The 22,359-nt window shown below is 37.9% G+C and overlaps 5 protein-coding genes across 6 annotated transcripts; 3 read left to right on the plus strand and 2 right to left on the minus strand.

Moving 5' to 3' along the window:
- Positions 1-1,410: 1,410 nt before the first annotated feature.
- LAC7 (laccase 7) lies at positions 1,411-4,273 on the plus strand. Its single transcript, XM_048121447.2, has 6 exons — positions 1,411-1,542; positions 1,792-1,943; positions 2,169-2,413; positions 2,490-2,618; positions 2,800-3,747; positions 3,940-4,273. The coding sequence occupies exons 1-6, from the start codon at positions 1,444-1,446 to the stop codon at positions 4,068-4,070; spliced, it is 1,704 nt and encodes a 567-aa protein (XP_047977404.1). The 5' UTR covers positions 1,411-1,443; the 3' UTR covers positions 4,071-4,273.
- A 1,459-nt stretch (positions 4,274-5,732) lies between these two features.
- On the minus strand, positions 5,733-6,960 carry LOC125220035 (uncharacterized). The gene is made up of 3 exons (XM_048122149.2): positions 6,802-6,960; positions 6,379-6,705; positions 5,733-6,069 (listed from the first exon to the last, which is right to left on the minus strand). The coding sequence occupies exons 1-3, from the start codon at positions 6,869-6,871 to the stop codon at positions 5,909-5,911; spliced, it is 558 nt and encodes a 185-aa protein (XP_047978106.1). The 5' UTR covers positions 6,872-6,960; the 3' UTR covers positions 5,733-5,908.
- A 6,923-nt stretch (positions 6,961-13,883) lies between these two features.
- On the plus strand, positions 13,884-15,692 carry LOC125217553 (fructose-1,6-bisphosphatase, chloroplastic-like). Its single transcript, XM_048119070.2, has 4 exons — positions 13,884-14,347; positions 14,638-14,862; positions 14,940-15,446; positions 15,539-15,692. The coding sequence occupies exons 1-4, from the start codon at positions 13,937-13,939 to the stop codon at positions 15,608-15,610; spliced, it is 1,215 nt and encodes a 404-aa protein (XP_047975027.1). The 5' UTR covers positions 13,884-13,936; the 3' UTR covers positions 15,611-15,692.
- A 544-nt stretch (positions 15,693-16,236) lies between these two features.
- LOC125217783 (fructose-1,6-bisphosphatase, chloroplastic-like) lies at positions 16,237-17,848 on the plus strand. Its single transcript, XM_048119318.2, has 4 exons — positions 16,237-16,745; positions 16,808-17,032; positions 17,108-17,614; positions 17,691-17,848. The coding sequence occupies exons 1-4, from the start codon at positions 16,329-16,331 to the stop codon at positions 17,766-17,768; spliced, it is 1,227 nt and encodes a 408-aa protein (XP_047975275.1). The 5' UTR covers positions 16,237-16,328; the 3' UTR covers positions 17,769-17,848.
- On the minus strand, positions 17,788-20,355 carry LOC125217782 (uncharacterized). Of its 2 annotated transcripts, none has more exons than XM_048119317.2 (7): positions 20,102-20,355; positions 19,753-20,017; positions 19,265-19,453; positions 18,513-19,188; positions 18,319-18,428; positions 18,163-18,222; positions 17,788-18,078 (listed from the first exon to the last, which is right to left on the minus strand). In XM_048119317.2, the coding sequence occupies exons 1-7, from the start codon at positions 20,273-20,275 to the stop codon at positions 18,023-18,025; spliced, it is 1,530 nt and encodes a 509-aa protein (XP_047975274.1). In that variant the 5' UTR covers positions 20,276-20,355; the 3' UTR covers positions 17,788-18,022. The 2 variants fall into 2 exon arrangements, with proteins under 2 accessions (XP_047975274.1, XP_088918509.1); XM_089062383.1 differs by having other exon boundaries at positions 18,163-18,225; positions 20,102-20,282.
- Positions 20,356-22,359: the final 2,004 nt, after the last annotated feature.

The following is a 22,359-nucleotide window of genomic DNA, read 5'->3' on the forward strand; positions in this document are numbered from 1 at the left end:
TTAGGAATCAAATAATTAAACAATTATTTATGATAAAGTAGACTGTCTTTTTAAAGTTATTTGAGTGTATTTTGACATGAAAAAAATGATGCATACAGTTTGAAATAAATGTAACAGGCTCATCTAATTAACTCACCCATATACTTTAGATTTCAAGGTGTGGTTGTCGAAGACGAAAGTGATTGTCAAGTAAACTAAAACTTGGAGGGCATTTTATTTTTTGTTTGACATATATATTTATAGAAAATTAATTCAACTTTACAACAGGATTATCTGCAAATAAATTAGTATACCAGACTAATAATGACCTTTCACGTGTCGTTTACGTAAATTAATACTGATATCTATACACTACAAATTATAGAAGCTTAATAGAAAATAATTAATTTAACACTTAATTTAGTTTGCTAATTATTCAGAGACACATATATAATGATTATTGACAATTGATATATTATAGTGTCAAGTGACCTGCATTAGTACTATAATAGAGTGTACTTATTAATTAACCTTCACTATTCGACAAACCAATTAATCTTTGTTGGTCGTATTTGTAGTTGGGTTAATTAGTAGAAACAAAAGAGTGTCTATTTAATTTCATAAATGTTCACACGAATTTTAAAACCTCACATCATTTTTAATTTTTATTTACAATATTCCCAAATTGTTGTTTTAATTAAAAAAGGTTATGCCTTTGAATTTAATATGCACATGACTTGAAAAAGGTTGGGTGTAAAAACTATCTTATTATAATTAAAAAATTAACCACCTACTGTACCTCAATGCTCAATGACTCTTCAATCTACATAAACACATTATATTATACATATATATATGATGAAATCAAACCAATGCTCATTCTTGGTTGGGTATTAATATTGTTTCTTGCCCACATTTGTCAATGCAAACATATAAATAATGGAGTAAGTGATAGAATATGGTAATATAACTCTGTCTAAAAGCGACATTTTGAATTAATAAAATGAGAAAAACAAAAGAAACAGTCAAAAACATGGAATTGAGAGATAAACACTGAGATTTTATTGAGAAACAGCCAATGGATGACTTTTTGAAAGAGATAACAACATATACTACTATTTTATTACATACAACTTCTTTGATGGCCAACTCAAAACGGTTAGGTAACGAAGTTTCCCCTAACACCTAGTTTTCAATTATTATTGCCAATGAAAATTTCAGATTATTTGCTCACGCAAACCTGCGAAAATATTGTCCTTCAATTTTTAAATTAGATGTTCATAGTTTTGAGCTACCTAGAGAATTATATACTCACGCCATATGTAAAGAAAGGTCATAGAAAATGAAAAAAACAAATATAATAGTACTAGCTGATTAGCATGTTGTATAAATAAGAGACTTGTGTTGTTCATTTATGCAGAAATCTTTCAAACTTTGAGTTTAAGAAGTGAATATTTGGTAGCAATGGACCACCGCGCTTTGGTGTTTTCGGCTTGGGTTTTGACTCTTTGCATTTGTGCTTCGTCTTTTGCTTCCGCTGCTATTGTGGAACACACATTTCACGTAATTCTTTTTTTCTATTGCTCCAATTTCATTTTTTTTCAAGTCTACTACTTTAGTTAACTAGTACAGTAATTCAGCATATGCATGCCATATACCATATATATAGGTAATTAATCACATTACTAAAAATATAAAAATAAGACGTACTCAATTTATTGCTCACATTTAAAATTCTATTAAATTCGTGTCGTCTACTAATGAAATTATTTTTGATTTTTTTGTTAATGCCTTTATTTGGGTGAATTGCAGGTGAAAAATCTTACGGTGAACAAATTATGCAGAAATCAAGTTATAACAGCAGTAAATGGTAGTCTTCCAGGGCCAACTCTTCGAGTACACGAGGGAGATACTTTAGTCGTTCACGTGTTTAATAAATCGCCCTATAACCTAAGCATTCATTGGTAGGTCTTGCAAAACTACAAAACTTAATTTTCATATTTTTTTCCATATGCATTAGAGAGAGATAATAGGCATGAATTTTAGAAAGAATTGCAACCCTTGTTGTCACATCTACGACTTAGTCTAGTCGTTGAATATTATTTTGCTCCGACTATAAATTTGATTATCTCAAAATTTCTTTCATAATACTTATAAAGACACTATTTAAAAGTGCAAAAAATATGCAGGCACGGAATTTTTCAATATCTTAGCGGGTGGGCTGATGGGCCGGAGTTCGCTACCCAATGTCCGATCCGACCGGGTCTAAGCTACACGTACAGATTTAACGTATCGGGCCAAGAGGGAACTCTTTGGTGGCATGCACACGTGGGATGGCTCCGTGCCACAGTGTATGGAGCCTTGATAATCCGACCGAGATCCGGCCACTCATTCCCATTTCCGAAGCCACATAGAGAAATACCTATTGTCCTTGGTAAGTAGAACTTCAAACTCAAACACTAGTTTCTCATTACCAAAATCTTTATATAATTATTATTAATTATTTGTAGGGGAATGGTGGAATGCTAACGTTATTGATGTAGAGAACCAAGCCTTAGCTACGGGTGCTTCGCCTAATTTATCTGATGCTTATACTATTAACGGCCATCCCGGAAAGCTATATCCGTGTTCATCAAACGGTACATTAATATAGTCTGTAATTTAAGCGTGTGTTAGCCTATTGGTAGAGTGGTTAATCTGAAATCAAAGACTTAGGCTCAAGTCTGGCGTGACGCGACCTTTAAATTTCTGTTCATTTACCAATAAAAATAATGTATATCCTACAATCGATGAATACGACCTTTATTTTATTTGTGGCAGATACATTTCGATTGAAAGTGGTACATGGAAAGACATATCTCCTGCGCATAATCAACGCTGCACTCAACAACCAACTATTTTTCAAAATAGCAAATCACAACCTCACTGTAGTAGCAACGGACGCCGCCTACACGAACCCCTATGCCACGGACGTGGTTCTGGTGGGGCCGGGGCAGACCACCGATGTCCTCCTCACAGCCGATCAAACCCCTGCGAGATACTATATGGCGGCGTCCGCCTACCACAGCGTCGCCGGCGTCCCATTCCCCAACACCACAACCACGGGGATCATCGCCTACAGCGAAACGACGCCGTCCACGCCGATCATGCCCCTCCTTCCAGCCTTCAACGACACGCCCACGGCCCACAGATTCTCAACCAACATAACGGCGTTAGTCTCGAGCCGGTTTTGGGCCCCCGTTCCCCGTGAAGTTGACGAGCGCATGTTTATCACAATTGGGCTGGGCCTGTCGGCCTGCGACCTTCCCACCTGCCAGGGCCCATTCGGCCTCAAGTTTGCGGCCAGCATGAACAACGCATCGTTCCAGTTCCCGACGAGGCTGTCCATGCTGGAGGCTTTCTTCAGAGACGTCGGCGGTATTTACACCGCCGACTTTCCTGATAATCCGCCGCTGCAATTCGACTACACGAATTCCAGCAACAGCTTCAACCGGGCGCTGCTCAACACCACCAAGTCCACCAAGGTGAAGAAGCTCAAGTTCAATTCAACGGTGGAGGTGGTGTTGCAGAACACGGCGTTGATCGGAATCGAAAATCACCCCATACATTTGCACGGATTCAATTTCTACGTTTTGGCGCAAGGTTTCGGCAATTATAACCCATCAATTGATAGTAGAAAGTTCAATTTCGTGAATCCACAAGAACGGAACACCATCGGCGTTCCAGTTGGGGGATGGGCCGTCATTAGGTTCCGCGCCAATAATCCAGGTAAACGTTTTGTGAGTGAATAAAGAGAGAATAAAATAACATAGAGAAAAGAGTCTATTTTAGGAGATGTTTCATTTTTATTAACCTAACTGAAAAAAGAAAAAACCTTTCATTTTTACAGAGTTCTTCACTCCAAAGTAATTAAAATTGAGAATGATATTATGTGGATTAATTATACTTTTTTCTTAATAGGTGTTTGGTTGATGCATTGTCACTTGGATGTGCACTTGCCATGGGGTCTGGCAACAGCTTTCGTGGTGGAAAATGGGCCTACGCCGGCAACAACACTACCTCCGCCGCCGCCGGATTTTCCCAAGTGTTGATTGTGTTGGAGGACATGTATAATCTTTAGGGGGAATATCATTCATTTTTGTATCATTTCATAATCTTTTTTTCCCTTCCGTTTTGTCATTATCTGTTATACATTACTTGCTTGATTTATTTTTTTGTTTTTATTGGTTTTGCTTTTGGGAATCTATTTGGAATGTAAAATAATAATGTACTCGATATTATATAGTAATTTTTATATTCAAGCTCCATTTGCCACTTCCTAAGATCAGGTTTATCGGCAATTTTTATTGACAACAATAAGGTTATGTCATTTATTACATCTTCATTAATCAATAAATATTTACTTTAATATTGAAATATTCTATTAAAAAATAATGAAAATGATATCAAATTTTTTTTTTCTCCAAAAATAATGAACAAATTTGCTATAGCTTTACGCAAACAAAATCCATTTTCTTCTACATATCATCCTTCTTCTATTCTGTAATTTCTTACTCCCTCCGTCCACAAAAATTTGTCCAGTTTTCCATTTCCGTCCGTCCCCAAAAATTTGTCTCATTTCACTTTTACCATTTTTGGTAGTGGACCCCATATTCCACTAACTCATTCCTACTCACATTTTATTATAAAACTAATACTTTAAAAGTAGGACCCACAATCCACTAACTTTTTCAACTCACTTTCCATTACATTTCTTAAAACCCGTGTCCGGTCAAATCGGGATGAATTTTCGTGGACGGAGGGAGTATTAAATTAGTAATCCCTCGTCCCACTCAAGATTTCCATATGTTTAAGTGGCATGTGATTTTAGGAGGAATTGTTAGGTGAAATAAGTAGAGAGGTAGTTGAATATTTTAATGAGAAGAGATAAGGGGAGGAATTTATTTCTGAATATAGAAAGTGAACATCTTGAATATTGAGACAAACTAAAAAAGAAAGATGAACATGTTGAATGAGACGGGGAGAGTATTAATATACCATGTATTATGAAAATAACATAACCTCGAATTCCCAAAATTTCAATCATTCCAAAAATTATTTTCCCAATTTTGATAAGTTTCCAATTTGCTTCTAGCGGATATCATAGCTTGTTTCACACATATCCCGAAACTCATTTCAAGATAAGCAGCAATACCAATATGAATTCTAATTTAAACACTACAAATAGTTGGAGTGAGCAAGAAGACATTACCTAAATGTCTACATATGGTGTTTCATCGGTATGAATTAATTATGGGCACCAAACAAACTAGTTCCAAGATACGAAAAAACTTACTAGATCTGAACAAGGAAGAGCAACGAATCTATGGATGGTCGAACAAAGAACTTTGGAGGAAGTGAGACAACACTTCAAACGTTTCAAATATTATTTGCTTATAATATCTTGTGGATTGGCATTAAATATGTAAAATGAAAATGAAGTTGAGATTCAAATATTAGAATTGTAGAAATTTTAATGGAAATGTAAGTATATAATCTTTCTTATGATATTTATTTTTACAACTCTTTTATTTGTTATAAAATTCAAATTTTGGAAAATTATACCTAGCGGTGTGAATAATATATAAATATAATAAACAAACATTTAACATATTTTAATTATAATCTTTAATCGAATCCTACATTCTGACCACAAAAACAAATGATTACAAATTCGAACAAATGTAAAAAAAGATTAATGAAGTCGAGAGGGGTAATACGACGAAAGAACACAACATTTATTCAAATATTATAGACTGAAAGTTTGAAACAAAACGATACACGAAAATTCGGATCACAAATCCGAAGCAAAACAATGAACAGAATCGTTTCCAGCTTCTCTCACTCTATACAATAATAATTCAAAGAATCATAATATTGGACGTATAATTTAGAAATATCCTGGGGCAGGAGCAGGAGCATCGACCACGTAATCTGCAGCCATCGGACCAGGGGCCGCGCCACCTACAGCACCACCGTTGCTCAAGATCTCCAACATCGCCCGATGGGGATTCGTCTTCTGCTTCTCGCAAAGAGCTGGCAAAAATACTCCTGCACAATAAATTATGACACATAAGTTATAATTTCTCTCCAATTAATATGTACCTTATTCAATCACAAAAAGTTTATAACTCACAATAGTCACTTCACTTACGTTCACTAAAGCAAAATAAACATGCTTTTCTCAATAATAGTAGAAAACTAAATTATAGTAGCATTTTTAATTATAAATACTAAGCTTAAAATTATTCCCCCCCTGCCCAGAATACACACCTTCATGTTCATGCAATAATTTTTATTTTATTTTTAAAGAAAAAGGAAAAAAAAATAGTGAATTGATTAATTGGAGCGGAAAAATACCTTCACCGGCAGCGAGGTTGAAATAGAGGTCGACAATGTTAGGGCAATTCTGGTAACAAGATGGGGAGCAGAGGCTGGCGGTGAAGTCAGGCGCAAGGAAGGCATCCGACGAGATTCCGACGAATCCACGGTCGACGCCGCATGCCTTGACGCACTGATCAGTCTCGATGTATCCGGACATTCTCTCCACCACCACCTCCGACGTCTTACACGTGTACTCCACACTCCCCTCCTCGTTCCGGTAGTTCTCCAACACGCACCTCTTCCCCGACGTCGCAATCGCGAATGCGCACAAATTCGTCGGCAAATTCTCGCAGATCAGCTCACCTGATTCAAAATCCAATACATTTAATTAATTAATAATTAATAATTAATAATAGATCCATCCGATTTCGATCTTATTGAATTTGATCGGCAAATTACCTAATATTCCTTGGATAAGGAGAGATGAAGCGAAGAAGATAATCAATGAGATTTTCGTTGCACACGCCATTCTTTTCTTTGGATGGATGTTTTCCTTCTTATTGGCTTTATTTTGGTTTGTTTGCTGGGATGCTTTGATTCGGATCCTCTTTATATAAGGCGATGCCTATGAGAGAGTGTGTGAAAAGCGACAGAGAGATTTATTAGATTAAATTACACGAAATTTCTCTACGATTCACAATTGGGAATTTGGTTGACCCCACGCGTTTAAACTAATTACGTCTTTCTATTTCATTGCTTTGTCTCGTGGAATTTTCTTCGAGAATTAAACTAATTTATGTTTAGTTCCTTAATTTAATTGAAAATAGTAAGAATTTGGCTGCCAATTGAATTGATGCCATGAGAAAGCGTGTTGGGATGCCTGCACGGTTTGAAGTGTCCGACAAATGGAAGGTTCTTAGTTTCCATATTGACGTGGTCTCACATACAATTTTAGACTTTTCATTTTTGTTTTGGACAATATATTCTAGTCAAAAAAATAAATATTGATTTGATTTTTATACTATGAGTATTAAATAAATAAAATCAATAATAATTTTTAAGAGATTAAATGTATAAAATAAAATAAAAAAAATATTAATGTAGAATAAAGGAGGACAATTCTATAATATCAAATATTGCATACAAGATCACTACATTAATATATAAGGTGGAAAATACATTATACAGGTGCGACGTCGGTACAGGAGGAGGTCCAGCTTACGGAGCAGGAGGAAGAGGGGTCGGAGGAGCCGAACTGTGAAACGGTGGAGCAAGGGAAGCCGAGGAGGAGGACAAGACCACCCGTTCGATTTGGCGACTTCGTCTCCAAATAGAGCGTGGAGATTTATAGAATCGTTTTATTCTTTTTGATAGACTTATGTTTTATTTTATTTTGCTTCTGTTATTTTTTATTATTATTTCATGAACAATTGGGTCGAGCAATTTATAAGCTCCGTTCCGGGTTTTCTTTGTTGGTTCTTTCCCGGGCCGTAAAGTCGAACCAACCCTAGGGTCCTTAGAATATAAATAGGCGTTGAATTCATCAATAAAGCAGACAAGAATTACGCCTACTTCCTTCTCTTTTTTCTCTCTATTTCTCAACCCTAAGCGGTCAACGGGATTCCGCCTCCCAGGACTTCTCTCTTCTCAGTTCCGACCTCTCAATCTCTCTTCTCAGTTCCGACCTACGTTGAGAGGAAGACTCTTAACAATACACTACCACATAAGATTGAAAATTTTCTGTATGCATTCAAAATTGAAGACCTTTCGCAAAGAAAATGTATGGATAACTAAACTTCACTATTTGAGTTAGGCCGTATTCCTAAAAATAACTAACTATGTCATGGAATCAGTAATTACATAATCATTATGCGTATTGACAAAATATATATTTGTATGAGAGATAACATCTTTTGCTTTTGGATTCATGTTTGGGTTAAGGATTTTGTCCTTAATATACTTAAGCCCCTTTGTACAAATAATAATACTAATAATATAATAATAGTAACAAAATTAACAAAAAAACATGGACCTCATTCTGGAGTACGAAATTAGTAATCTAGGTTTATTGAATAGCTGAATATGAGTATCCACATATTTATGGGTACATCCGAGTTCAATCTAATTCAATTGAAATTTAAATTCATAACATTTGAATTAGAAATCATATATATATTTCGATTCACATAGCTAAAAATGTGACAATAAGTAGAAATCTCAAAAAGAAAATATAAAAATAGTCATTTGGCAACGTGGCTTCGTAACATGTAGTAGTAATTATTTTACGTCAACATATATAGGGTTTATTCTAATAGAATTTAATTAAATAATAATAAACCGAGGGGAAAATCGATTAAGTTACGAAGTTTCGTGTAGCTCAATCTGCCGAAAAATTGGCAAATCGAGTCTAGAAGTAGAGAGTCAATTGTCAACATTTACATGCAAAATTAGTCATCCCAATGTTCCCACTAAGCGTTGACCGACTACGTGGTATAGCTTTATTATTGCCATGGCAAGATGTAAACAGTGATGTCGTTATAAAAATAGGAAAATTCGGACTATGAATAATAAATAAGTAAAATGAAAAGTTGGTTCAAATTCCATTTAATTACCATCTTATTTAATGTATTTTCAAATCGAAATATCTAATTCGAACACGAGGCTTGATTAAATTATTAGACTACGTATCAAACTGTAAATTTCTATAAATTTTGGGTCAATATGTTTTAAACCTGAGAGAGTGAATAATGGTTTGTGTGGATCGAATATAGTGAGAACTTCAACTCTTCAAGCCTATATATATAGTGTTTCTTATTAAGAAAACAGTTAAATGGTAATGTATAATCAAATAATCAAATACGGATGTATTTTAAGAGAACAATTAAGTTTACTTATCGATTTGGTTTATAATAACAACATTATTTTTAGATCGTTTTAGTTTATATGAGAATTTTAATTCATACGATCTCCTTCACGTTTTTAATTTCATCCTTCCATGTGCTATCGTCCTCGACCAATGAAATGCCGTCATGAAGAACACTCTTAAGCATGCGAGTGGACTTCCTTGTTTTCCGTTTTTATAATATTTTAATTCCAATTTGATCTCATTATTCAAAATATATCGGTTACCCAGTAGATTTATAGCCAATTTTTTTCTATTTTTTCATTTTGTATTGTATACCTTCTACACTCATCTATAAATTTTACATTCAATCCATAATTTTGCTTACACTCAAAAAAAATCTATCTTACCCTCATTCAAAACTAATTTTCACACCTTTCATCTTTAAAATTTGTCTTTCAATACTAGTATGTATTAGGATTGTTACATCTTCTTAGTACGGAGTATAAAATATAACACAAATTACAGCGTTAGATCTTTGGATTAGATGGTTGTGATAAGAGCATCCACATTCATGCTCTTTAGCAAGAGCACGGATGTGAGCTCGGACCCACTTTAATTCATTTTTTACTCCATGCTCTTAGGCAAGAGCACAACACCCACGTCTAGGAGTGTCAAAATAGATATTGAGTATTGGACACCCGATATCCAAACCCGAAATATCAAGTAATTGGATATCCGATATCCGATTTTTCGGGTATCAGGTATAAGATTTTTGGATTATTGGATATCGGGTTACCCGATACCCGATCGGGTATACCCAAATTACCCGAATTACCCGATTTACTAATTTTATTTTAAAATTTAATAAATTATTTATTCATTCTATTATTTTAAAAATTAATAATTAAATTTTAGTAGTTTTTTTTCCTCTTAACTTCGAACTACTTCAAATTTGTATCAAAATTCGAACTACAAGTTGTATTTCTAAAAGTTTGTAGTTAGTTTTCTTTAAAAAATAATTAAAAATAATAATAAAATAAAAAATAAAAATCCAAAATTGGGACTGGATACCTGATTTTTCGGGACTGGATACCCGAGTCGGGTATTTGGGTACCCGAAGTAATTTTCGGATCGGGTATCGGGTATTAGAATTTGAGAAATTCGGGATCGGGTACCCGGAATTTTCGGATCGGATATCCGCGGGTACCCGATTTGACAGGCCTACCCACATCCATGCTCTTCCGCAAGGACAAGCTCAAGGGTCCCACCATTCCATTATTTAATTTAAATACTTCAATTACTAAAAACATTTCTACAATATAAAAATACACTAAAAATACATAATTAAATCCTAAAAAAATAAAAATTACATAATTAAAATCCTAAAAAATAAAAATAGATAATTAAAATCCTAGAAAAGTAAAAAAAATACATAATTAAAATTCTACAAATTAAAAATTACTGTACATAATTAAAGGCAAAAAAATACTCATGTGGACGACTAGTCATCTATCCCAAATGTTCTTCGGAGACCCCATATCATTGCAACATATGAATCAAGTTTATCGGAAGTCATCCGAGACCTATCGGCCATATTGAGTTGAGCCAAGAGGGTCCACAACGAGTTGGTGGGGGGTTGAGGTGGCACAAAGGGAGCGGGATCCGGAGTGGGAGCGCGACGGCGGGTGGCGGTGGCTGTCGCCTTCTTCCTTCCTTGCGGCGGCGTTGGGAACTGCTCGGGCCGACGTCGGGGCTACCCAAGTTAGCTGCGGCAAGCAGGCTAGCCACCTCATCGGAGCCACCGTCGGATAGGGATACCGATCTCAACCGTTTGTTGGAGGAGCTGGAGGAGGATGCTACTACGCCACCCATATACTTCTCATGATGGCGCACCTCCTGCCAAGAGTTGAGGTACTTGAACGGTTTGTAATTCATGGATTGGTAGGTCGCCAAGGCGGCAGTGATGATGTCGAGCTCGCTCTTGCCGCTCCCCCCCGACCGCTCTTCCTGGAGGTAATACCCCTGGAACTTTCGGATTTCGTCGTTGGCTCTGAAGATGGAATTGCGCACCATACTATCATTGCGATAGATGGTTCCCTCCGGCCGGTTTTCATTGTACCGACGAGTGACACGCCACCAAAACCTACCCCCGCTTTGGTTCGTGCCAACTTCCGGATCTTCGGAGATTTCCAAGTAGGCTCTGAATAACTGGATCCATCTCTGGCGGAGTGTACAGGGTGCGGACACCACGAGTAGGAGGAGTAGGAGTAGGAATAGAGTCGCCGCTCCCTCCCGAGCCAGGTTCGGGTGCCCACCCATATCGCCCATCAGGGGCGTCTTGGTCGTCCACCGGGTAAGGCCGGTAGCCACCCAGAACTTGAGAACCTTTGGTTTGAGGAGGAGCTGAGAATTGTGTTTCCGGACTAGGGAATGGTTGTGAGCCGAACCATTCGTGGTTCCAACTGCGGGAATCGGAGGGGTGATCGCCGGAGCAGGACATTTTTTTTATAAGAGTGAAAGATTGAGAATTGATGAGAGAATTTAGATGAGAGAATAGATGATAATTGTGTAGTGTGGTGGAATTTTTTTGTGTTGAAGTGGGGGTATTTATAGATGAAAATGTGAATTTTGGGGGGAAAAATTGAAAAATAAATTAAAAGTGTGTAGAAAACGGATATAATTTATTGGGAAGTTGTAAAATATATTTTTTATTTAAAAACGATTTTTAAAATTAAATTTGAATTTTGGAAAAAAAAAACGAAATTGCCAACGGCTATGCCGTTGGCCAATCGCGTGCTGCCACATCAGCCTGCTCAGCGGCACGGACGAGCTCGATGCATCGAGCAGCGCCGTGCTAGCGCGAGAGCGCATCAGCAGACAGTTGCGTGTCGTGTCGTGCCGTCGGCTCGAACGCCGCTGCGGATGCTCTAATTAAAGACAAGCTACATTATTAGACTAAAAATCTACATTGTTAGCCGAGGTATATTATTGGACTGAAAATCTACATTATAAGACTAAAGATCCACATTATTATACTAAAATGCTACTCCCTCCGTCCCATAAAAGTTGAAACAAAACTTTTGGGCACGGAGATTAAGAATTTATATTAAATAAATAGGAGAGATGAAAAAAGTAGGAAAGACAAGAGAGAGTAAAGTAAATGATGGAATAAAGTAAGAGTGATTAGATATTTTGTCTTTTGTTAAAAAAGGAAATGACTCAACTTTGTTGGGACAAACTAAAAAGGAATACGACTCAACTTTTATGGACGGAGGGAGTACATTATTATCCAAGCTACATTGTTAGGCTAATACATTATTAGATGACATTTGTCATTAATCTAACCGTGAGATCACAAGATTCAATGGACTTACAAGTGTTTTACATATATTTAGCGTTAGGATATGAATAATTTCCCAAGTATGAATCCCAACAATGAAAAAAATTCATCCGACGAAGAGGTTAAAAGGCTGATTGTGTATCTTCATCGAGCTCATGAGTAATACGCCAATCCTCCCCCGGTTCCTACACCAAGAACCCAACGATACATGCATCTAGAACGAGAGCTTGTTGTGGAAAGGCTCTTCGAGGATTACTTTTCTATCAGCCCCAATGGGGGCCAGACGCCTTTTGATGCTGTTTTCATATGTGTCGAGAGTTATTCTTGCACATAGAAGGTATATTGGTGGCTCGTGAAGAAAGTTAGCAAGGTCTTTTAACATTTCAGAAGTGTACATTTGCCTCATGACAGCTCACCATTGGGGGAAGTTTGGACATCTTTGACGAGTACGTACACGTTGTCGAAACCAATGATTATGAGTGCTTGAAATTTTTCTGCATGGATGTTTGCGACACCTTCGGTGCAGAATACTTGAGGGTGCTTACAACCAACGACCGCAACAGTTATTGTGCCTTCACGAAGCACGCCATAGTTTTTTCAACATGCTTGGCAGCATTGACTACGTGCATTGCCCATGAAATTGTCCCACAATATGGAGAGGGGCATACACCAGCGGCCACAAAGGCAATCATTTGACAATGGTGCTAGAAGTGGTCGCCAGTTGATTAGTATGCATTTCTCAGTGTCCCGGGATTGAAGAACTATATAAACGTGCTCAACCACTCTAACATCTTCAACGATATTTGAAAGATGATAAAATTCAAAACCAATAATCGACGCTAGCTAGAACATGAATTATCAGCTCGCCAATGATATTTATCCAAGGTATCTTATCTTTGTGAAGTCATTTATTTGCGCACAACTAGTCCCACAAACCAAAGTACACCGCCACCATTCCGTGAATACGTATGCATCCCAGAGTCGCCACAATGCACTCCAACAAGATCTAATCAACCACATTTTGATAAAAATTGGACACAACTTGTGTTTTTTAAAGATTTTAATTATGTATTTTTGTTTTTCAATAAATTATTATGTTTAATATTTTAATTAAATTGAGATAAATAATTTACTACAAGATAAAATAATTAAACTCAGCCGAAGAAATATATAAATGGGCCTATATTCGAGAGTATCAGCCTGTGATCTCAGAAAAATAATACTACAAATTCCAGTCCACCTATAAATTCTAACAGAACGAGGATAAGTGGGACCGATCTCAACAAACAGAAACCGTCGACAGCCTCTCAATTCCTAGATAGAAATCTAAGAACTAAACCAAATAAAAATGGTATGATCCCAAACCACACCTTAAAAAGAAAAAGAAAAAGAAATAGAGAAAAGAAGCCATGGTTTCAGCGGCGACAGCAGCATCCCGCCTTATCTTCTCCAGCTCCCAATCCATCTCCCGTTTCTCACCTCTTCAAACACTCGCCTCATGCTCATCCAGGCACGGCCCGCGGCGGCCGAATTTGACCGGCGGCGTTGGCGTCCGGTGCATGGCGGTGGCGGAGGGAACCGGTGCAACGAAGAAGAAAAGCGGTTATGAGATTGAGACGCTGACTAACTGGCTTCTCAAGCAAGAACAAGTCGGCACAATCGACGCAGAGCTCACCATCGTTCTCTCCAGCATTTCCATGGCCTGCAAGCAGATTGCCTCCCTTGTCCAGAGGGCCAGCATTTCCAATCTCACCGGCGTTCAGGGCGCCGTCAATGTCCAGGGCGAGGATCAAAAGAAACTCGACGTCGTCTCCAACGAGGTACTACCAATTTGTCGGGATGGATGCACATTATTTTGATATTATTAGTTTGATATTGTCCGTTTTGGGTGGACACAGATTTATTTTTGCGTCACCCCACTTAGATATTGCTTCCAACTTCCTTTACTCATCTGATGTGGGATGTGTTTGTAACCCAACACCATCACAGTTTTGTTGACACTTCCCAAAAGGCAACATTCTAATGGCTAAAGTTTGGGACCCATTCTCAATTTTTCTTTATGTCTCTCTTATTTTAGTGAACATTAAAACTCGATTTGGAATTGTTGTAGGTGTTCTCAAACTGCTTGAGATCAAGTGGGAGGACAGGGATCATAGCATCAGAGGAGGAAGACGTTCCGGTGGCAGTGGAGGAGAGCTACTCCGGCAACTACATTGTCGTCTTCGACCCCCTCGATGGATCATCCAACATCGACGCAGCAGTCTCCACCGGCTCCATCTTCGGCATCTACAGCCCTAACGACGAATGCTTCGCCGAAATCCAAGAAGACGGCACAGTAAGTCCATCAGCACCTTTATTCAAATAATATCCATTCCTAGAATTCTCAAATTGATGCATTGGACATTATTTCAGCTGGACTCAGTGGAACAGAGGTGCGTGGTGAACGTGTGCCAGCCAGGGAACAACCTCCTAGCAGCAGGCTACTGCATGTACTCGAGCTCCGTCATATTCGTGTTGACGATAGGCAAAGGTGTATACGCATTCACGCTAGATCCCATGTTTGGGGAATTCGTGCTCACCACAGAGCAAGTCCAGATACCGAAATCCGGCAAGATATACTCCTTCAACGAGGGCAACTACCAGCTCTGGGACGACAAGCTCAAGAAGTACATCGACGATCTTAAGGACCCCGGCCCCACCGGCAAGCCTTACTCCTCCCGTTACATCGGCAGCTTGGTCGGGGACTTCCACCGCACTTTGCTCTATGGCGGGATTTACGGCTACCCGAGGGATAAGAAGAGCAAGAATGGGAAGTTGAGGTTGTTGTACGAGTGTGCTCCCATGAGCTTTATTGTCGAGCAAGCCGGCGGAAAAGGCTCCGATGGCCACCACAGGATTCTCGATATCGAGCCCACTGAGGTCACTATCTTGCATCCATGCATTCATCGACTCTATTCATTGATTTTTTGTTTGATGAGATTGATTGATTTTGGTGTGTTGTTTGTGTGCAGATACATCAACGAGTGCCGTTGTACATTGGAAGTGTGGATGAGGTGGAGAAATTAGAGAAATATTTAGCTTAATTAATGCCAAAGATTGTAATTGCGGACTATTGTCAATTTTTACCAACATAAAGCAATACTGTTATTAATGTTTGTTTACTCAGTCACTTACTTTTTCAACTGGTGTTGAAGCTAATCCAAGAAGAGTATATTAAATAGAGATTTGTAGATGCTAAAACAAAATCTTAAACCTTTCTGTGACACTCCAGTTTTTTACTAATTGATTTCTTGTCATTTCTTTCTTCTTTTTGGATTAAATGATTAACTTGGTTTTTAGGTTGAATACATTCTTTCGAGTTATAATTGTAATTTGATCAAGGTTTTCTTCATTTTTTGTCCATGGCAAAAAAGGATAAACTTATGCATATGATTAGTTTTTCATATTTATACACTTAAAAAGGACCAGAAATTCAAATGACCACAAGTTTACAGATGCACAAGAATATCCAGTTGCTAGGAACTAAAATGCCTCAAATATAACACTTGAGCAATGAAAATAACATCTGATTAAGACTCAAGCCAATTTGGAGAAAAGAATAGTGTTTATTTAAATCTAAGAAGAAATTTAGAGTGTATTTGAAGCATAATTCGTGAAGAATGAAGATAGACTTTAGTCACCATCACACTCACTTTTGTCTCTTAGATTACACAACCATTTTCACACAATTGCCACTTGACTGAAGATAAGCAGAGGTCTAGTCATCCACATAATTTTAGATAGAGAGGGAAAGGGAGGAGTATGGCTGAAGCAGTGGGGTGGAGCAGCCTGATCAGGTCAGCCTCCCATCTCACCACCCGCCTATCACGTCCCCACCGCACGACGCAATCCACCACCACCACCACTCTCCGCCCCCGAGATGGAATACGTTGCAAAGCTGTGGAGATTGGAATAGCAGCACCGCCAGCAACAGAGCCTGCTAAAAGGAAGAGCATAAACAAATACGAAATAGAAAACCTGACGACGTGGCTACTGAAGCAGGAACAAGCAGGCCACATCGATGCCGAGCTCACCATAGTCCTCTCCAGCATCTCCTTGGCCTGCAAACAGATCGCCTCACTCCTCCAACGCTCCAGCATCTTCAACCTCACCGGAGCTCATGGCACCATCAACATCCAAGGCGAGGATCAGAAGAAACTCGACGTCATCTCTAATGAGGTAGCTGCCCACATTTATTACATTTACAGACAACATTCATATCTTATCTACGAGGTTTCCAGTTGTTCTGCAGCTGTCTCAGATCCAGCGGGAGGACTGGTATTATAGCATCCGAAGAAGAAGACGTGCCAGTTGCAGTCGAAGAGACCTATTCCGGCAATTACATTGTAGTTTTCGACCCCATTGATGGCTCTGCCAATATCGATACTAGCATGACTACAGGCTCCATTTTCGGAATCTATGGCCCCGACAAGCAATGCCTCGTCAACCTAGACGATGATTCCACGGTAATAACAGTACAAACTCTATTTTGTACAACACGTCTTGCTGTTGCAAATATTCTCATGTTTATTTGATGGTAGCTCGACCAAGAAGGCCAGGAGTGCGTAGTCAGCGTCTGCCAGCCAGGGAGCAACCTTTTGGCTGCAGGGTATTGCTTGTACTCGAGCTCCGTTGTTTTCACACTCTCCATAGGGAGAGGAGTGTATGCTTTCACCTTAGACACCGCCTACGGTGAATTCGTGCTGACCCATGCAAACATCAAGATTCCAAATGCTGGTAGAATCTACTCCTTCAATGAAGGCAACTATGATCTTTTTGATGCCAAACTGCAGAAGTATCTAGATGACTTGAGGAAACCTGGGCCCAATGGGAAGCCGTATTCAGGCCGTTATGTAGGTTGTCTGGTTGGTGAGATTCACAGAATGCTGCTGGTGGGGGGAATCTATGGGAATCCAGACAACAAAAACAGCAAGAATGGTAATCTGAGGTTGTTGTATGAATGTGCACCCATGAGCTATTTGGTGGAGCAAGCTGGGGGGAAGGCAATAGATGGAAAACAACGAATACTGGATATCAAGCCTGATCAGGTGATGCATCTATGAGATTACAACAGCTTTCTTGAACTAGACATGTTGTGAAACTCATGATTTCTGTCTTTTGCAGATACATCAACGCACTCCAATATACATTGGGAGCCCGGATGAGATTGACAAGTTGGTAACATACTTGTCTGAGAAATAGTGTTATTTTGTATGAGATGAGAACCAAATCCAGACAAAAGATATTTCATTCATGCATTGTTGATTAACTTCTTTCCTATACACTGTCAACGTTTGAACAAAATTAGAATACTAAGTCTATGAATAATTATAGTGCATTTACATCATGCATAAACAATAAATCAATTCTAGCAAATCTAGACCCCAAGTGTGAATGCTGTTGTCGGTGATCCCTTGTAGCTTGTCAGTGTTATAGGGATGAAGAGGTTACTAGTGTCAATCATGGCCTATCAAATAGTTACTCTGAGCAGAGTTCATTCTCTGATTTTTGACTGCAAACAAAGCAAAACTATGCTTCAAGAAGAGCAATGCATCACAACGTATATTGAACCAGCATAATAGGGGTCAAAAATTACCAGGGCTAACAATTGTTATACATTTGGTGACAGATCGCATAGCTGAAACAGAATCTGCACCTGCTTACAAGTAAATCATGAAAGAAATTTCAGCATTTCAAATAAGAAACACAAGACTTTACTAAAATTACTGAGATCATTAGATTCTTTTCTTACCAGTTAAGTTCATATTTGTATCCCCTATAAGTCCTGCCATGGTTGAGGAATATTCTGATGTGATTTGTGTAGTAGTACCCATTTCAATGTTTCCAGAGGTAAGAGGTGACCTGAAACGGTGGGGCATAGAGACTAGGTTATTGAGAAAACAATTTGATAACGAAGAGAATTCATAGAGAAGGCCAAATAATTACCCCGAACATGTATCCGGTGAAGAAACTAACTCTTGCCTCGAAGATGAAGCCAAGTCACCTCCAATATCAAAGTCCAACAGAAAGTCTGAAAGGTTGAAATCCATACCAAGAGTGTCTAAACTCGAGAAATCCAAGTCAAGAGCATCCCCTTCTTTCTCAGATTCAGATGTTGAGTTGCCATCAATTGTTTGGTTCTCCATGATCATTGGCATTTCAGAAGAGCCAAAATCAAGCCTTCCCTTAACATGGTCCTTCATGTTGGACCTCTTCAAATTTGACTTAATAGGCGAGCAAGTAACATGATTTCTCTCTATTGAGTAATAAGATATTTGCTTGTTAGGGCTCACGAGTATGGTCTCTGAGGAGATTATTGTGCGGTTGGTAGAGATAATCTGTTGGGGAGTAACATCTTTACTGGAATTAGCAGTTGAAATTTCTAAAGGGGAACTGGACTTTTCAGTTTGAGAAGGAGATGCTAGTGGGGGTGTTTTTGGGACGGGTGAATGTGCTCGTGTTGATGAACTTTCTTGGTTGAAAAGACATTTCACAACGTTAGTTCCTTGAACTTGTGATCCATTGTTGGCATTACCACAAGCAAACGACTGAGTAGAAGAATTTGTCACAGTTGTTTCTTGATCCTTGACAACATTGTTTGATTGTGTAACTATGCTAGCATCTGAGAAATTAGAAAATACAGCACATTAACATCATTTTAACTACAACCATGATAGTGCTCCACAGAAATAATTTACCTTTAGACTGTGTACTACTTCTACGAGTCCTCTTAGAAGCTCCAGCACCATCTGAGATATCTTTGATTTCTTTTCTTTTGGTTGGTGCTTGATTTGTGATTGGAGTGGATAAATGTGTGCTAACTTTCCTAGTATTGGACGGCCTGGATGTTGACATCATAGCTGGAGTGTTGTACATAGGATAATAGCCTGAATAACAAACACAGACATCACTCCAAAGAAAAGCATGAATTTCAAGTAGGCTAGTGCAGATTTCTGAAGCATTTCTTAGTCAACAGCGAATCCAGTATCTAGTTTATTTTAAACTACATTCTCTTATACAAGGTGAAGGTATTCAGAGTTTGTTTAAGAGTATTGAAAATTGTGTTTTTCAACATGAGAGACATTTTCAATAGAAAAAGGGTTTTAGGGTAAACAGAGACAGAGACATAAGAGACATCGCAAATTCTCAATAGAGATATACAACCAAATTAGGGCAAAATTGGTACCTGCAGGCCTCCCGACGGCGAGTTCAGCCTGAGAGGTCATAGACACCGAAGCAGAGGGCGGCGGCAGCGGTGGGGGAGGGGTAATAACATTACTTCCAGTGCTATTATAAGCATTCATAGCCTCCTGCATTCCACTCAGCAAATTCTGAACACGAAATTTCTCCTGTTCCAATCGGAGACGCTCTTGATCTATCAACACCTTCTGCTCCTTCAATGTGATGTACTCATCCAAAATCGCCCCCAAACTGAGCAAGCTCTTCGGAGCCTAGATGAATTATCAAATCACAGATCAATAAACCGAAAACCTAAAGCACGAAACACAAAGCGGAATATGAGAAATTGAAATTACTTCTTGAACGGGTGATTTGGCGATTAGATGCGATGCTTCGGATCGGAAATTGGAGCGCGTCTGGATGTAATTATTGTCGGACAGATATCGATCGACGATGAAAGCGATCTGAACTGGCGTTACTTTTCCTTTTCCCACATGTTCTTGCTTCTTGGCTTTGCTTTGCTTCCCCATTTTTGTGTTCCTGAGTAGAGAGGGAAACGGGAGAGGTGGAACAAGAAATGGAGGGAGAGAGGAAGAGGATGTTGAATAGTGTGAAAATAGAGCGCGGGAGCATTTCAAAATTTTTGGAGCTGAGAATGCAAGTTTTAAGCGCAAATTCACTTTGGTTTCCCTCCCAACTTCAAATTAATAGCCGACCGAATGAATTGCCGATGATTTGTATTTAATGCATTTAATAAGTTTTTAAGTAATTACGTTAGTATTTATTATTGGACTTATTGGATGTTGACTGTACTTAATGCATTTTGAAAACTCATTTTTTGAAAATAAGTGTTCAGAACCAAAGTAGTAGTAGTATAATTTTATAAAATTAAATTTTTATCTAATTTATAAATTAATTTAGAATTGTTTAATTAGTAAACACACCATGCTTATATTGTATAAGCACACTACACCAAAGTACACAATACAAACACTACATCCAATCACGCACCTACACACAATTGACTGTTGGGTTGCACCAGAAACACGCGATTATCAAACAGATCTCGAAACAGTTCAATTTAAATGATTCATTGATTAATTCTATTTTCGTATAAAACACGTGTACATCACATAGAATACATAATTGATTGTGATTGTTACTTTGGGATCCTTCAAAATAGGGGTAGTTATTTGGTGGGGAAATTACTTCATATATACAAAATGTTTAACTAATGTTTCAATTTAGTACAAAATATTTTTAAGTTAACATAAATCATACGAAGTATTTTATTTGGGTTTCAAGTTTATACAGTCCGTTTCATTCTTATTAACACCATTAATTTTTACCATGTATCATAAAAACCTAATATTCAAAGAAAAATCATCATATGACAGTAAAGAGTATTCAAAAAAAAAATATCTTCTCTTCACTTTAGTGTCTTATTCCTTGCATACTCAACAACCATACACTTATTCCATACCGACTCTGTCCCTATATACCATCCTACTATGATATCAAGTACTACTTCCGTCCTCCAAATATTGTCCCACTTTGATCCGACACGAGTTTTAAAAAATGTAATTAAAAGTGAGTTGAAAAAGTTAGTGGAATGTGGGTCATACTTTTATATATTAGTTTTATAATAAAATGTGAGTATGAATGAGTTAGTAGAATATGGAGTCCACTACCAAAAATGGTAAAAAGTTAAATGAGACAAATTTTGTGGGATGAACGGAAATAGAAAAATGGGACAAATTTTCGAGGACGGAGAGAGTATTAGGAATGGAAAGGATGGTGATTGGATCCAAGTGATTGCTGATTTCTCGACCTATTGCATTATCTTTGATTAGTTTTTAAATTAAGAAAGTTAGGATTTCATGGGATTTGAATAGATTAGGGATTGATTGAATAATTGAATTAATTAGATCAAATTTGGTGGGATTATTGTCTACTACACTCATATATATTCCATAGGAGAGTTTGAAGAATGTATCGAGAGAGATCAAAGCTATTAGGCGGTGAAAAACAAGGCATCGGTGAGAGGAATATTATCTATTTTATTTCCAAGTTATGTTGGTTCTTGTTTACAAAAGCTTGAGACTTATTTTCTGTTCTTTATTTTTGAGTTGTTTATCCATTGGTTCTTACTGCCCTATCACTCCATATCATACTACTTATTCTTGTTGGATTTCTTTGATTACTGTGATACAAAGATACACTAACCGGACGTAATACTACCCAATGAAGAACGAAGATAAAAGTACAATAAACTAAACTGAAATAACAAACAATAATCGAAACTGTAAACCTTAAATATGTAAACTAAGCCGAGGAGTCCTCTTTCCGCAAGACGAGATATGCCCTGGTAGTGCTCTCGGATTGGCGTGTCGTCCCCAAAGATAAAACGGCTTCGTCTTGTTCGTTGGAGTACCGCAAACATAACAAGCCTCGGCGAACTGGATGATGACGAGGGCAGAGCTTCGACGGAAGACTATGCAAAGAGAGGGAGAGAGCTATGCAAAATAATAATAATTAATTAATTAACTTAATTAATTACATATCTCCATATTCCGTGACATATTTTAATATATTATTTCTCTCACCGGAATCG

Source organism: Salvia hispanica, chromosome 1 (genome assembly GCF_029641045.1).
Source record: "Salvia hispanica isolate PSC_SH4W2 chromosome 1, Shi_PSC_v1, whole genome shotgun sequence".
NCBI lineage: Eukaryota > Viridiplantae > Streptophyta > Magnoliopsida > Lamiales > Lamiaceae > Salvia > Salvia hispanica.